This window comes from Coenobita brevimanus, chromosome 29 (genome assembly GCF_032717465.1).
Source record: "Coenobita brevimanus isolate Jiangsu-jjx chromosome 29, ASM3271746v2, whole genome shotgun sequence".
In the NCBI taxonomy this organism is placed as follows: Eukaryota; Metazoa; Arthropoda; class Malacostraca; order Decapoda; family Coenobitidae; genus Coenobita; species Coenobita brevimanus.
The window spans coordinates 29,711,598-29,729,522 of NC_136982.1; the positions used below are offsets into that span (position 1 = coordinate 29,711,598).

A 17,925-nucleotide genomic window follows, 5' to 3' on the forward strand; every position below is an offset into this window, starting at 1 on the left:
CACTATCTTGCAATTTCTCCACTCTTCTCACAGGAGCTGCTTCCTCCTGTCTTCGCCTTCGCCTCCTCAACCACTTTCTTTGCAGCTCTACCTTGGCCATCACTAAGTGATGGTCCGAGACTCCATTCCCCCACCCTCTCCACACCCTTGCATCCAACACTTGTCTTCTCATTCGCTCATCCACACACACGTAGTCTATCATTGCCTTTCGTTCAACAAGTTCACCATCCATCCTCCTCATTACTCTCCATGTATACTGGTGGATCATCTTATGACGAAAGTAGGTGTTGGCTATTGCCAACCCCTTACCAGCACAGATGTCCACCAAAGCACTACCATTCCCATCTACTTCCGCTGGCACACCCCACTGACCAACCACTCCATCCACTCGTACATTCCCGACTTTGCCATTCATGTCTCCAATCAACAGCACTCTCTCGCTCCTCTCAAACTTGTCCATACATGCTTCTACTCTCGCCCAAAACTCATCTTTCACTCTTGCCACTTGATCCTCTGTTGGAGCATACACACATACAATCGCCCATGCTTGTATACCTACTTTCATCCTCACCCATACAATCCTTGCACCCACTGTTCCATACTCTCTTATATTCTCCTTCCACTTCTTGCTGATCATCAGACATACTCCCTCTCTTGCCCTCTCATTCTCACTGACTCCCGCACATATACCTACACCGTATTCCCATTCTCTCATCCTTTCACCTTTCCATTTAGTTTCAGTCAATCCACATATATCCACTTTTGCATCCTCAAGCACCTGGACAATCTCTCTCTCTTTCACTTCATCATTCACTCCTCTCACATTCCACGTTCCTACTCTCAGAATGTCCTTTGTCCGTTCCTTAGTCGTCAACGTATGGTCCGTCCGGGTCCGAGGCGCTTTATTTGCTTTTTTAGTTAGTTCTTTTTACGGGGTGGGGCACTAACCCACCACCAACCCTTTTAGTCGCCTCATACGACAAGCAGGGATACTGGGGGAGTATTCTTGAAACCCCCCTACCCCCATGTTACAGTAATTAAATTGTATTAAATCGTACTAATTTTTTGCTCTCCGTGCTGGACGCGAATCGTGCTGGACAAACGTGTGTTGGACGCGAGGGTACTGTATATATATATATATATATATATATATATATATGAAGAGTAAACAGAGTGTACAATACATTAAAGCATACATGGTAATTACCCATTACTTCCTGATGATCTGAAAATTTTCTAACCCCTTCACAACAATAACATTTTTCACTTTACTAAAGCTAATACCAGACATACTGTATACAAGGTGGGAAGGACTGTAGTAGTAATGAAGGGATTGACCTCTCAGTTTGAAAATTCTCTTCAAATAAATCAATTAATCTGCTACTGTACAAACAAGAAGAACTAATTATGATGTCTTTGGGCTGATGGAGTTAATCACTCACTCAGTTTGTAAAAGTGCCACATCCTCATCACCACAACCCTTTCCCACACTTAAGCAGGTGGTGAGAACCTGAGCACAGCACACACAAAGAAATATGCGACAGGTGGAAAATACTGAAAATATGAAAGTATTCAGCTCATTATTTTGGCTGAAGACCAAACTTTGCCAAGATAATTTTTGACTGTTGTCCAAAAAACATTGCAGAATGATGGAAATTTTTACCAAAAATTTCAGGAGAAAAACATCAGATAAAGATCACAATATAAACACAAAAACAAATATGATGAAAACATTTCAGCTTCCAGGGACTCGAGGTGTCTCTCTTTTCAGAACAGTACTCGTTCTCATTACCACTAGAAGATAGTTTATACTTAGCTTCATAAAGGCTCCCTACTGTGAAAAGGTTAGAAACAATTATATCCTTCAATAATATGGCACCTTTATTATATTCTTGCTACTGGTGAACTGTTTTATCAATTCAAAGGGAGAGTGCCCTCATAGAAATAGGGTTAGCCTGATATACTACAGTGCTATAGAAGTCTTATAACTGCTCATATCAATGCCACTTACTTGACAAAGGGCATGACCATATAAAACATATTGGTGGATCCATTTGTCTTGTTGAAGGTTCGGTCATTTTTGTGTGATGGGAGCTGGTTAATTGGGAACCACTTGAGCTGCTTGATCTCCCCCTTGGTGCGTGGGAGAAACTGTGTAGTGGTGGGAACTCCTGGGATGATGTATAAACGCACAAACTGCTCACCAATGGATGTCTCAAGGTAGAGGTTAGGATCCAGAAGAGGACTGATGTCATAGCCAGTTTCTTCCAGAACCTGATATCAAGCAAAATACAGTCCTGAATAAACAGCATGTCTACAAAGGTGAATACTGTCAACACCAAACATAAATTATTTGTTAGGGGATAGAAAATTCCGTGATTAAAACACAGTGTGTACCCTGATGGTTTCTATCTATCTATATATCATCCTGCCCCATTAGCAGCATAGAAGCCCAGGGCTAGGCAAGTTGGTCTTGACATTTAAGATGAGAGTGACGAGCCTTACTCATCCTTGAGTGGCACTATGTGAGCAATAAACCCAACCACCCCTTGGATATAAACCTGCACCAGCTCAATCCAACTGGAGCACCTTAATTACCCACTAAACCACCAGGCACCATAATTTGGTTATATGGTTACCACCCAACGTAATAAATGGTTTTCTGGTGTACAAGACACCATTTGGCTTGTCACTCAGTGTAGAGTCACCCACAGACAGAATGAAGAGGAAAGAGTGATGGAAATAAAGCCAAAACAGGGAGTGTAAAGTCACCCGTAGGCAGAAGAGGGAAGAATTAAGAAAAAAAAAAGGCAAAAGAGGAAGGAAGGAAGAGAGGAAAAGGCCGACACCCAAAGCAGCACTACATCGAGTGAGTGGATGGTTATAGTAGTAAAATTAGTGTGAGTATAGATATTTGTGAATCAATAAATCTATATGCAGTCACTTATTATGGAAATCATTGAACATCTGATGGGAGAGGCAGAAAATGCACTGGAAGATTAAACAAAATAACTAATAATAAAATCACTGCACATCTGATGAGAGAGGCAGAAAATGCACTGGAAGATTAAACAAAATAACTAACTTAATAAGGCATTGATAACAAAGGAAAGTACAGGAAAAAACATTTACAATGACAGTTATCTGCTTGCTAACCACATGTCAAAATGTACATGAAAAAAAATCTATCGATCTATCTATAGCCCGACGCCCTAATCCTGCAAAGGGTGGCCGCAGACAAAATGCCTCCAAGCTGCTCTGTCACCGACCATTTGACTACCCTCTCCCCCCACTCACTCCCCCTTCCCTCATATACCTCTCCACTCCATCCCTTCACCTAATCCTCGGTCTTCCCCTCCTTCCACTTCACTTACATACACCCCCTAAGTCAGTCTTTCATTCTCCATTCTCTTCCCACGTCCAAACCACCTCAGTGTATTTCCCCTAATTTCCTCAACCACATCCACATCCACCCCACAACGTCCCTTCATTTTTTCATTCGTCAACCTGTCCCTCCATGTCACTCCACATGCTCCTCTCAAGTAACTCATTTCCACTGCTCTCACTCTTGACTTCTTCCCCTCTAGCAAGGTCCATGCCTCACTTCCATATGTCAGGGTAGGGATGACAATACCATCATGCAGTGACTTCTTAACTTCCATACTTACCTTCCTATTCCTCATCATTGCTTTCAGTGAACCAACAACCTTCCTTCCCTGCTGTACCCTTTCAAGCACTTCATCCCCAAAAGTTCCATCCTTACTCATCACACTACCCAAGTATATGAATGCACTCACATTCTCCATATCCTCACCATCCAACCTCACTGTGCATTCTGTCTTCATTCCTCTCAAACACCATAACTTTACTCTTGTTTATATTAACTTTCAGATTCCTCTTCCTACACACTGTCCCAAATTCATTCACCAAACCTTGCTACTCCCATTCATCTTCAATCAACAATACTGTATCATCAGCATACAGCAACACCGGAATCTTTCACATCTCACCTTTATTCATTAGGGCCACCCCCACATCCACTGCTCTACCTTGCACCTCCTTTATAACCCCATCCATGTATATATTAAGCAGCCATGGAGATATCACACATTTCTTTTTCAGTCCCACATTGAGATCAAAGAACTCTCAGCTCACCATCCACTCGCACCATAGCCCTAGCTCCTTCATACATATTCTTCACAGCACTCAACACTTTCCCCTCCACTCCATATATTCTTAGTACCTTCCACATACCTTGTCTATCTACTCTGTCATAAGCTTTATCTAAGTCCATGAAGGCAGCATACACTTTCTTTCCCTTCTCTAGATACTTCTCCACTAAACATCTTAAAACAAATATCTAATCTACACACCCTTTTCCTTTCCTAAATCCCCCTTGTCCTTCTACAACTAGCTCCTGTTATATGCCTAACCCTATCAATGAGTATTCTACCATAAATTTTCCTACTCACACTAAGAAGGCAAATACCCCTTTTCCTTTGTATTTAGGAACAATTATACCTGACTTCCAGACCTCTGGAACTCTTCCCTCTTCCCAAGCCAATCTACACAACTTCCATATCCACTCCACAACAATCTCACCCCCATTCTTCAGCATTTCACCACACACTCCATCAATTCCTGGGGCCTTTCCCATCTTGATCTCCTTCATTGCTTCCAATACTTCTGCCCTATTGATCTCTTCCTCCCTCCTCTCATCTCTTCTTCTCCCAGCCATTCCCCAACCACATATACTCGCACTGCTCTCACACTCACACTCTACGTTCAACAAATCCTCGAAGCGCTCCTTCCATCTCCTCAATTTCTCTCTCTTCTCCACCAACAATCTATTATTCCCATCTTTCACTCCTCTAGTATTTCCCCTTTCACACTGTCTTTCTTTATCTCCTTCCAGAACAATTTCTTACTCTCCCTCCATTTTACACTCAGATTCCTCCCAAACTCTTCATCCACTTTCTTTCTACTTTCCTTCACCAATCTCTTCACCTCCCTTCTCTTGCTCACATATACCTCTCTCTTCTCTCTCTCTTGCTGCTAGTGCCCTGGCACAAAAGGTAAAAAATCTCTCCGTAGTATTTCTGTCACGAATCAAATTCGCGACATTTTCCTTTTGTGAGAAACCACGAACTATTAGTGGAAAACTCACTGTGTATCGTTCGGTTAACCGTTTCTCTCTCCATTTTGGTGGTATACTTTTCAAAACATTCATCACTGTTTCAAAAGTGACCGATCTAATGCACGTCATTAAGTGCTCTACTGAGCGATGTTATTGTTTCTTTATTGTTCACCCCTGCTTGTCTCAACCGTTGGCCATGCCTTCTCTCGGCTGGCCCGTATTTGAATTCAGTCTTTTGTCTGTCGCGACAGAGTGTGGTTCTGTGCTCCAGCAGTGAGAGTGAGAGAAGTCATCTAGCACCCAGACTCCACTAGACTACAGTTCTCCAGGCTCCCACCCTTCCTTGGTGATACGCTAAATTGACCAGTATTTCCTTTTCGTTTTCCTAGACTTAAGAGTTTAATTAAGTGTGCTGTTTTCCTCACATGCCGGCCGGCTGCGAAGCATGTTTTTTTCCTAGGCGTAAGAATTTAGCTTTTGAGTGAGTGAGTGAGAGCGATCTCATTATTTTGAATTCATTTTGAAATGTAACGTTAAATTTATTTCTTTGTAATCAATAAATTTAACAGTTCTTTTTCTTTGAGCTTAATGTAATGTAAACTCGTGTTTCATTTCTCAATAATTAAGCTTATTTCCCTTATAGCTCCTAGCTTGCATAAACGCTTTGCTATGCATAACTGGTACTTAGGCCAGTCTTGTTGTATTAAGCTTAAAATCTGTTGTGCCTTCTAGGAGTTACGCATCAGCAAGAACCTGATATTAATAAAAGTATTAGTTATTTGTTGTCAGGGGTGAAGTCAATATTAATAAAAGTATTAGTTATTTGTTGTCAGGGGTGAAGTCACTTTCTCCAGAGGCTAACAGTACTAATAAACAGCAATTGTGAGTAATTAGTCTCTGCTGTGTACTGTTGAGAAAGTTTATAAATTCTCGTTCTGAGAGAATCGGCAAAGCGAGCCGATATTAAGTAATCATTGCTTGATTTAGCAAGACAGTTCATTGTCCCTGCTCTTCAATATTATTGAACATTATCCTTTAATAATTGCATTTATTTTAAAAACCCCGTGACAACTGGCGACCTCATTCCAGGATATTAACCCCTAGCTCTAAAGCTATTCATGAGATAATACTCACTCGTTCATATTTAGGTATTTATCATTAAAGTTTATAGGCACAAGCTTACTGGTGTTTACCGTTAGTTTAGCAAAGTGAATTTTTGCTTTATTAATCCACAGAGTACTTAACTCTATTTAGTACTTTATTCTTGGTAACACCAGACGATTTTATTCACTCCTGGGAAGTCGCCGTACCCATTGCGTTAATTATTGAGTCTTCCCAGTCATTTGCATTTTTGCTTTATTCTTTGCCAGTTAAGTAGATAAGGCTGGTCACCAATAGCTTGTGTCTGTATTCTTTACTTGTGTTATTAGCATTCGTTTGCGAAGCAGCAGTCAGTACTCAGTTTCGGCTTGCTTAGTAAATTAGCGACATGGCTACCACCATATTTTTACAGGAAGCCAAAGATATGGGTCTTACAGACCCAACTGAAATTAAAGAGTACATACTCTCACGGCATAATCAGGAGCAGCAGCGCGAGAATGATGCCCGTGAAGAGCGCAAGATTCAGTGCGAATACGAGTGAGAACAACGCGAATATGAGCGTGAACAACGAGATAGAGAATGACAACACAAACGTGCCGAGCGAGAAGCACGCGAAAAACATGAACTTGAAATGTTGAAGCTCAAGCGAGATTCCTTGGCTTCAGACACATCTGGTGCAGTTGGTCCAAGCTCCACGAGCGTTCTCCCTGCACATGTTATGGCGACCCCATACATCAAGCTTCCTTCATACAAGGAAGGCAAGCGAATCGAGCCGTACATAGCTCGTTTTGAGGACATGGCAGACAAGTATCAACTGGATGAGGCAGCTAAGCGGCTCCAATTTCTAAGTTTATTTGAGGGCCCTGCCCTCGATATTCTCCACAGAATTCGTGGAGACAATCTCACGTATGAGATGATGAAAGCTGCACTCATTAAGGCGTATGGTCTCACAGTAGACGATGCCAAAGTTCAGTTCATGTGAGCTCGTCTCCAAGACAAGGAGACAGCTGTTCAGTTCCTCGATCGTCTCACTGCTTAATTAAATGAGTGGATGGAGAAAGATGAAACTCCTTCCACGCGTGAGGGGATAACTGACCTTATGCTGCGTACACAGCTAGAGAGGTCGTGGCCTGCTGAGCTAATAGCACAGCTTAAGATCTGCCAGGTGAAAGATGGCAGCCAAATGGTGGAAAAGGCTGACGCATATTTCACTGTTTACGGATACCAAACTCGTAAGCAAAACACCTAGAACAGCAGAAAAGATACTGCCAAGTCTGGGAAGCCGTCTCAGACTGACTCCCAGCACCAAGGCCGTTCTCAGAGTAATGGCCAAGGTCCAAGCAAACCACAGAAGGACCAGGGGCAAAATACACAGCAGCCTGCTTGGAAGCGGTACAACAAGCACCCCAACCAGCAGCAGTTTCCCAAGCAGCAGCAGCAATACAAGGACAAGCCACGTAACCCTCAGTCAGGTCAATCAGTGTATCGGAGGCAGGAGGCAAATGCAGCCTTCATTCCACGACAAGCACACGGTGGTGCCATCTCTACCAGTATAGGTACTTCCCAACAGTTCACGAGTCCCCCTCCGACAGTGAACCCCCCTCCACAGATGGCCAATGTTCCATCTCCACAGGCAGTGAGTACGACCCCTCAAGTATCAAATTCTCAGGGCACAATGTTTGCCGCATCACTTATTCAGCAGCCTCATGAGTGGCTAGCTGCTTCCTCCACAGGCCCTCCCACAGGTGACAGTACCTTCCTTGTTCAGCCAGGATTTGTGGGAGACATTCCTGTGAAGGTCCTGAGAGATAATGGATCCTCAGGTTGCTCTGTCAAGCAGAGTTTAGTTCGGCCTGAGCAGTACACAGGTCGACAGATCCATGCTAACCTTATAGATGGATCAGTGAGATTGTTCCCTGAGGCATGTATCCAGGTGGCATCTCCATTTTATACTGGTACGACACTCACAGTTGTCATGCCAGAACCCTTATTTGACCTAATTGTAGGCAATATTCCCGGTGTCAAGGACAGTTGCACCAAAGATTACGCTACTCATACTTCAGCTACAGTAACACGAGCCATGGCTGAGGCTCCAGACTGTCACCCCAGTGACCATTGAATTGCTGCAAGATCTGATGTGTAGCCAAATTGTTGTTCAAGAACAACATTCTGACCCAAAACTTGCTGCCATGCGAAAGAAACAAAAGGGTCGAGTGATTAAGTATTCACGGGGAGGTCGAGCCAAGTTCCTTCGTAAACAAGGACGGCTCTGCCATGAGTCACGAACACCCGAGGGCGAGGTTCGACTGCAGTTTGTCGTTCCCACCAAGTACCGCCAAGCAGTGTTAGAATGGGGTCATTGTTCAGCCTCAGGAGGTCACATGGGCAAAAGGAAGACCCAGGGCCGTATCCGAGTTGACTTTTTCTGGCCAGGGATGGGATGAGACATAGATAATTTTGTGCGTTCCTGCAGTGTGTGTCAAAGTACCACTAATCAGGGACATGTCCTTCCTGCGCCGTTTGTAACCACACCCGTAATCTCTGAGTCAGTTGAGACAGGGCAGTGATAATGTGGGTGTAGACTTGATGTCTCACCTACTAACTGCTTACTAACTAGCAACTGTTGCATGCTGGGTTCCGTAAGATAGGCGTCCTCAGAGATTTGAGTAATCCAAGGACCAGCCTGGTTCCCAGTTAAAAGTGTAGACCTGACTTCTCACTTGTTGGCCCCACAGGACACAGTATGTCCGGGGCCTGTACATACACGTGTTCCGTAAGTTAAGGGGGGAAGTTCGAGAGAGAACCCCGCAGAGGTGACTCGAGGCTATGTCTGCGGACAAACGAGCCCGAGTTTGCATAAGGATTCTCAGCTCCCCGATATTAATATAAGTACTGTAGGTTACGGGGGAAGTTCGAGGGAGAACCCAGCAGAGGCGACTTGAGGCTGTGTCTGCGGACACATGAGCCCGAGTTTGCACAAGGATTCTCAGCTCCCCAATATTAATATAGGCACTAGCTTAAGGCAGAGGTTGAGGACCCGTGTGCAGTTCGAGGCTGTGTCTGCGGACACACGAGCCCGAGTTTGCATAAGGATTCTCAACTTGCCGACACTAATCGTAAGTGTAGAGTTAAGTTTAACTAGTAAACTACACGAGTCCTCGAGACCAACGGCGTCCAGGGACTAAGTTTCCTGGTTAATAATCTACCTAATAAATTAATGGCGACCTCGAATGTACGAAGCTTAGGCTGTCACTCGTATTTTTCAGCTAGAGCGTACCTTTCGTAGCATGTACTGATTGCTAGGCAGAGAGAGTAATTGTAATGTAATAAGAATTTTTGTCTCATTGACACTTCTGATGCTCCACCTTAATTGATTTTGCAGGTACAGCGATGGGTGTAGCAGTTTTGCTGTGCGGGCCAGCTGATCGTCGGCCGCACGCTGCCACCTCTTCTCCTCTGCCTTCGTTGTCGCCATATTATTAATATTTACTGTGTCATTTTACATGTAGGTACAGTTACACTACAACTGTCACACCTACACCGTGTATTACATACACCACGCTACACAACAATTAGTTATCAGTGTAAGTGTAGCGAACTTTCGCTCAGTTTGACCTGAGTACAGGATTTTCACCGTCGTCACGGAGTTTTTTCCCTCAAGCTTGCCTCTATTAACGTAAATACCAGGTTTTTACGCTCATTGGCGATAGTGATTTTCTCTTGTAGCAGGATAGCACACACACCACAGTGTGAATCTTGTGTGACTGAGTTAGGATGTGTACATATATATATATATATATATATATATATATATATATATATATATATATATACATATCCACAAATTTTTTCCCATAAGGAAAAAATTTCATTTTGCAGGGGCGTAATGTCACAAATCAAGTTCACGACATTTTCCTTTTGTGAGAAACCACAAACTATTAGTGGAAAACTCACTGTGTATTATTCAGTTAACCGTTTCTCTCTCCATTTCGGTGGTATACTTTTCAAAACATTCGTCACTGTTTCAAGTGACCGATCTAATGCACGTCATTAAGTGCTCTACTGAGCGATGTTATTGTTTCTTTATTGTTCGCCCCTGCTTGCCTCAACCGTTGGCTATGCCTTCTCTCGGCTGGCCTGTATTTGAATTCAGTCTTTTGTCTGTCGCGACGGAGTGAGGTTCTGTGCTCCAGCAGTGAGAGTGAGACAGGTCATCTAGCACCCAGAATCCTCTAGACTACATTTCTCCAGGCTCCCATCCTTCCTTGGTGATACGCCAAATTGACCAGTATTTTCTTTTCGTTTTCCTAGACTTAAGAGTTTAATTAAGTGTGCTGTTTTCCTCACATGCCAGCCGGCTGCGCCGCATGTTGTTTTTTTCCTAGGCGTAAGAATTTAGCTTTAGAGTGAGTGAGTGAGTGCGATCTCATTATTTTGAATTCATTTTGAAATGTAACGTTAAATTTATTTCTTTGTAATCAATAAATTTAACAGTTCTTTTTCTTTGAGCTTAATGTAATGTAAACTCGTGTTTCATTTCTCCATAATTAAGCTCATTTCCCTTATAGCTCCTAGCTTGCGTAAACGCTTTGCCTTTCATAACTGGTACTTAGGCAAGTCTTGTTGTATTAAGCTTAAAATCTGTTGTGCCTTCTAGGAGTTACGCATCAGCAAGAACCTGATATTATTAATAGTATTAGTTATTTATTGTCAGAGGTGAAGTCACTTTCTCCAGAGGCTAACAGTACTAATAAACAGCAATTGTGAGTAATTAGTCTCTGCTGTGTACTGTTGAGAAAGTTTATAAATTCTTGTTCTGAGAGAATCGGCGAAGTAAGCCGATATTAAGTAATCATTGCTTGATTTAGCAAGACAGTTCATTGTCCCTGCTCTTCAATATTATTGAGAATTATCATTTAATAACTGCTTTTATTTTAAAAACCCTGTGACAATTTCCTTTGAAGCTTTTTCTGCCAATATTCCGTGGGATCAAACTCCTCAAACCCCACTTTTTTATTCAAAAATTTAACAGCTAATTCAGTAGTGTTAAGGAGTTGTCTTACTGATGAAAATCTACTGATGTCTATTACATCTGGCTCAGGTACTACAGGATCCAAGTTTACAACACTAACCTCAGCAATACTATACTTTCTGCTCAGGCCATTCCATAATAAGTAACCATTTAGGACCTTCATCCACAAGTCTTCTTTGATCAGCCTCTTTACTGTTGAGCCTCTCGAGAGCAGATCAGCTGGGTATTTCTCAGAGGATACATGCATAAATTTAAATTTGGAAGACAGCTCTTTTAGAGTCTTCACTCTATTACAAACGAAAGGAATTTTACTGTCTTCCTTTCCTATCCACTAAAGACAAATCTCACTGTCAGTCCATATTAAAATATCCTCAAACTGAGTATCAAGAGTAGAGATTAAATACCTGGCAAATTTAGTTCCTACTTCTATGGAAGCTAATTCCATTTGAGGTAGGGTTCTTCCTTTAACTGGCGCGACTCTGGCTTTTTTGTTTTCGTTTTTAAAGGCTCCAACATGCTTGCATGTGTCTGCCTTGGTCATCTAATGGCGGCTCTCCACGCTGCAAAATCCATTGCAGCCTCCCTGTTCAGTCCCTTAACCCTGAGGACACACTTAATGACCTCATCTCATGTCCTTCTCGCACTACCCCTCATAACCCCACCCCCAATATTAACACTTCTCACCTTCCTCACCCAATTATCATCCCTCATCCTCTTCACATGTCCAAACCATCCCAATCTACCTCTCCTCATCACAACACCAATACACTCCAGTCCCATCCTACCTCTCAACTCTTCCATTGTAAACCCAGCCCCTCCAGGCCTTGGACGTAGGGACGCACTGCACATCCACCTAATCATTGTCATTTCTGTACGTCTGAGCTGGCGAATATCTTCCTCCTTCACTGCCCAGGTCTCACTACCATACAGCATTACACTCCTAACACATGCTGCATACAAAGACCCCTTAGCACATAGGAAGAGTCCTCTCAATGTCAGGAGAGGCAAGAGCTCCCTGAACTTCTTCCAACCACTTCTCACCCTAGCCACAGCTAGCTCCAGCCCCACCTCCAGCACACATGTCTCCCAAATAACAAAACTCTTCCACACACTCAAGAGATTCACCAGCAAGTTCAATCCTTTCACATCTAACAATCTCCACCTGCTCACCCTGACACACTGTACACATAAAATCAGCATTATCTCGCAATCTACCTCTGATACCACTACATCTCTTATGCACCCATTTATCACACACACCGCACAAGATGGAAGTAATTCCCACGCCCTTGTGGCAAACTGCACATGGCCACTCTCCCTCGTCTTTGACAGTACCGCCACCAACCCTAGATATCATCACTTTTGTTTTATCTGCATTTACCCTTAAGCCCTTGTGCCCCATACCATCTCTCCACTTCCTAAACCTTTCCTCCGCCTCCCTTTCGTTCTCTGCAATCAACACCAAATCATCAGCATACAACAACTCCCATGGGAGTCCGTTTCTAAAGTCACGTGAAAGGGCTTCAAGTACCATGATAAACAACATGGGACTCAAGACTGACCCCTGATGCACACCAACATTCACGGAAAACTCATCATTCAAATCTCCATTCACTCTTACCTGGGTGTGAGCACCCACATACATAGCCATAACCACCCTAACCAGCCACTCCTCCAAGCCAAGCTTTCTCATTGCCCACTTCATCACCTCTCTAGGGACTCTGTCAAAGGCCTTTTCCAAACCAACAAAAACAAAATAAAGATCCCTTCTCCTACCAATATATTTTTCCTGAAGCTGTCGAACAATGAATATAGCATCAGTGGTCCCCCTACCTGGCATAAACCCAAACTGCATCTCATCAATATTCACTCTTTCTCTAATCATACCTTCTAAAACTCTCTCGATTACCTTCATTATCAGATCTAAAAGCTTTATACCTCTATAATTTCCTCTTTCCAGGGCATAACCCTTCCCTTTATACACATTTACAATTACACTCTTCAGCCAATCATCTGGGACAACACTCATAAATAATCCTATTTATCAGGTCAGTGACTAACCTCACCCCTATATCGCCTGAGGCCTTCAACAATTCGGCAGTCAACCCAGACACACCTGTTGCCTTCCCCACTTTCATCCTGCCAATTGCCTCACTCACAGTAGCAGCATCAATCAAAGGCCAAGGGCCAGACACTGGATCTACTGGCTTCAAACCTTCCCTGAAGGTGAAGTCAGTGAATGTACAGCGAGGTTGGATGGTGAGGAATTGGAAAATGTGAGTACGTTTAAGTACTTGGGTAGTGTGATGAGTAAGGATGGAGGTTTGGAGGGTGAAGTGCTTGAAAGGGTACAGCAGGGAAGAAAGGTTGTTGGTTCCTTGAAAGAAGTGATAAGAAGCAGGGAAGTGAGCATGGAAGTGAAAAAGTTACTACATGACAGTATTGTGATACCAACTCTAACGTATGGAAGTGAAGCTTGGACGTTGTTGGAAGGACACAAGTCAAGAGTGACAGCAGTGGAAGTGAGTTAAGAGGAGCCTGTGGAGTCACATGGAGAGACAGGCTGACAAATGAGGATATAAAGGAGCGTTATGGTGTGGATGTGGATGTGATAGGAAGCGTTAGGAGGAATACACTGAGGTGGTTTGGCCATGTGGAGAGGATGGAGGGTGAAAGACTGACGAAGAGAGTGTATGTGAGGTGGAGGGGGGAAGAGGGAAGGGGAGGCCGAGGATGAGATGGAGGGATGGGGTGGAGAGGTATATGAGACGGGGGTGTGAGCTGGGAGCAGGGCAGTGAAATGGCGGGGGACAGGGCAACGTGAAGGCGATTTGTTTGTGGCCACCCCGAACAGGATTGAGGCGTCTGGCAATATACAGATAGAGAGATAGATTTTCAATCTCTTCTTGACACATGTAACATATGTTATTAGGTTAGGCTCATACTTTTTCTTATAATTTTCATTCACTTCTAGCATTTTGGTTTGCATAAAAAATATTATCTTTGCTTGTTTTGGTTGGAGTCTGGCCCTGAGATCATCGAAATATGCAACTTTGCATCGAAAAGTAAGGTAGGCAAACCACTCCAAAATGCATCAAAATTTGATTAATCGAATTCTAAACTGTCGAAATTTGAGATTCCACTGTGAATGTACTGTCTATCTATCTATCTATCTATAGCCCGACGCCCTAATCTCGCAAAGGGTGGCCGCAGACAAAACGCCTCCAAGTCACTCTGTCACCCACCATTTGACTCCCCTCCCCCCAACTCACCCCCCCCTCCCTCATATACCTCTCAACTCCATCCCTCCACCTCATCCTCGGTCTACCCCTCCCTCTCCCTCCCTCCACCACACCCACATACACCCTCTTAGTCAGTCTTTCACTCTCCATCCTCTCCACATGTCCAAACCACCTCAGTGTATTTCTCCTAATCTTTTCAACCACATCCACATCTACCCCACAACGTTCCTTCACTTCTTCATTCGTCAACCTGTCCCTCCATGTCACTCCACATGCTCCTCTCAAGTAACTCATTTCCACTGCTCTCACTCTTGACTTGTTCCCCTCTTGCAAGGTCCACGCCTCGCTTCCATACGTCAGGGTAGGGATCACAATACCATCATGCAGAGACTGTACATACATATATATATATATATATATATTCCACTGTGTATGTACTGTACACACACACATATATATATATATATATATATATAGATCTCTATCTATCTATCTATTGCCAGACACCTCAATCCCGTTTGGGGTGGCCACAAACAAATCGCCTCCAAGTCGCCCTGTCCCCCGCCATTTCACTCCCCTGCTCCCAACTCACACCCCCCTCTCTCATATACCTCTCCACCCCATCTCTCCATCTCATCCTCGGCCTCCCCCTCCCTCTTTCCCCCTCCACCTCACTCACATACACTCTCTTCGTCAGTCTTTCACCCTCCATCCTCTCCATATGGCCAAACCACCTCAGTGTGTTCCTCATAACACTCCCTATCACATCCACATCAACACCACAACGTTCCTTTATATCCTCATTCGTCAGCCTGTCTCTCCATGTGACTCCACAGGCTCCTCTTAAATAACTCATTTCCACGGCTCTCACTCTTGACTTGTGTCCTTCCAACAACGTCCAAGCTTCACTTCCGTACGTTAGAGTTGGTATCACAATACTGTCATGTAGTAACTTTTTCACTTCCATGCTCACTTCCCTGTTTCTTATCACTGCTTTCAAAGAACCAGCAACCTTTCTTCCCTGCTGTACCCTTTCAAGCACTTCACCCTCCAAACCTCCATCCTTACTCATCACACTACCCAAGTACTTAAACGTACTCACATTTTCCAATTCCTCACCATCCAACCTCGCTGTACATTCACTGACTTCACCTCTCTCAAAGACCATCACTTTACTCTTCCCTACATTCACCTTTAGATTCCGTTTCTTACACACTCTCTCAAACTCATCCACCAAGCCTTGCAGCTCCCCTTCGTCTTCACTCAACAACACAGTATCATCTGCAAACAACAGTACAGGGAGTTTCCAAACACTATCCTCTCTCACCAGGGCCACTCCAACATCCACTACCCTACCTTGTACCTCTTTTATTACCCCATCCATGTACAGATTGAACAACCATGGAGACATGACATCCCTGTTTCAACCCAACTTTCAAAGAGAAAAATTCACTTAGTTCCCCATCCACACGCACTGCAGCCTTCGCACCATCGTACATACTCTTCACAGCATTCAACAACTTCCCATCTATTCCATATATTCTTAACACTTTCCACAATCCTAGTCTATCCACCCTGTCATATGCTTTCTCCAAATCCATGAAAGCCGCATACAACTTCTTTCCCTTCTCTAGAAACTTTTCCACTAAAGATCTGAGAATGAATATCTGATCTACACAACCTCTTCCCTTCCTAAAGCCTCCCTGTTCTTCTCCAACTAATTTCTCTGTTCTTTCTCTAACTCTGTCAATAAGTATCCTACCATATACTTTTCCTATTATACTAAGAAGACAAATGCCCCTATGATTACCACACACTTCTTTTTCCCCTTTTCCTTTGTACAAGGGAATAATTATACCCGACTTCCAATCCTCCGGGACTCTACCTTCCTCCCAGGCCAATCTGCACATCTTCCACATCCATTCTACTACTATCTCTCCCCCATGCTTCAGCATTTCACCACACACTCCATCAATTCCTGGGGCTTTCCCTGATTTAACTTTCTTCATTGCTTCCACAACTTCTATCCTACTGATTTCTTCCTGTCTTCTCACCTCCCTCCTTCTTCCAGCCATTCCCCAGCCACTTATACTCGCATTACTTCCATCCTCCACGTTCAGCAATTCCTTAAAGTGTTCTCTCCATCTGCTCACTTTTTCTCCCTTCTCCACTAGTAATCTACCATTTTTATCTTTCACTCCCCTGCTAACTCCACTTCCACCCTGTCTTACTCTTTTCACCTCTTTCCAGAACATTTTCTTACAGTCCCTCCACTTTACACTCAAATTCCTTCCAAATTCCTCATCCACTCTCTTCTTACTCTCTCTTACTAATCTTTTCACCTCTCTCTTTCTTTCTACATATAACTCTCTCTTCCACCTCTCAACTTCTTCCACGCCCCTATTTCTCATCCATTCATTGTATGCCTTCTTCTTTTGTGCCACAGCCCGTTTCACCTCTTCAGTCCACCACGCTGTTCCTTGCACCCCCCTCCGTCTTGTCTTCCTTCCACACACCACATCACATGCTGCACATATTTCTTCTGTAAATATTCTACACACACCTTCCACGTCCCCCATCTGCTCCAACTCATATTTGCCCAATCGTTCCTCCACTTCTCTCTTATACTCTGCCTTTTTCTCATTCTCTTGTAACCTTTCCACTCTCCTTGCAACTACTTCCTCTCGTCTTTCCCTTCTTCTATTCCTCCATCTTACTTGAACTTTAACTCTGGCCACCACCAAGTAGTGGTCAGAAAGTCCACTCCCCCAACCTCTATAAACTCTTGCATCCAATATACATCTTCGCATCCTTTCATCCACACACACATAATCAATCATTGCCTTCCTTTCACTCAATTCACCACCCACCCTTCTCATCACTCGCCATGTATACCTGTGGATCATTTTATGCCTGAAGAAGGTATTGGCTATCACCAACCCCCTCCCAGCACAAATGTCCACTAACGCACTCCCATTCTCATCTATCTCAGCAGGCACACCCCACTCACCAACTATTCCATCCACTTTCACATTCCCAACTTTACCATTCATATCACCAATCAAAAACACTCTATCATTCCTTCCAAACTTTTCCATGCACACTTCTACATTTGTCCAGAACTCTTCTCTCACTCTTCTAGCACGATCTTGCGTTGGCGCATACACACACACAATCGCCCACATTTGTATTCCAACTTTCAACTTTACCCACACAATCCTTGATCCAACTGATCCATACTGTCTTATGCTCCTCTTCCATCTTTTACTCACAACTATACATACTCCTTCCTTTGCCCTCTCATTCTCACCTACTCCTGCACATATACCCCATCCATACTCCCATTCTCTCACACTTTCTCCTCTCCATTTTGTTTCAGTTATTCCACATACATCCACTTTCGCATCCTCAAG

The 17,925-nt window shown here is 43.6% G+C and overlaps 1 protein-coding gene across 1 annotated transcript in view; it reads right to left on the reverse strand.

Annotated features, from left to right (window-relative positions):
* Window positions 1-17,925, reverse strand: part of DCP2 (decapping mRNA 2) — a 164,199-nt gene that overhangs the window by 36,729 nt on the left and 109,545 nt on the right. The window contains exon 6 of the mRNA XM_080268805.1: window positions 2,012-2,274. Within this exon, the coding sequence (XP_080124931.1) occupies window positions 2,012-2,274 (263 nt within the window). The remainder of the gene's footprint in view (window positions 1-2,011; window positions 2,275-17,925) is intronic.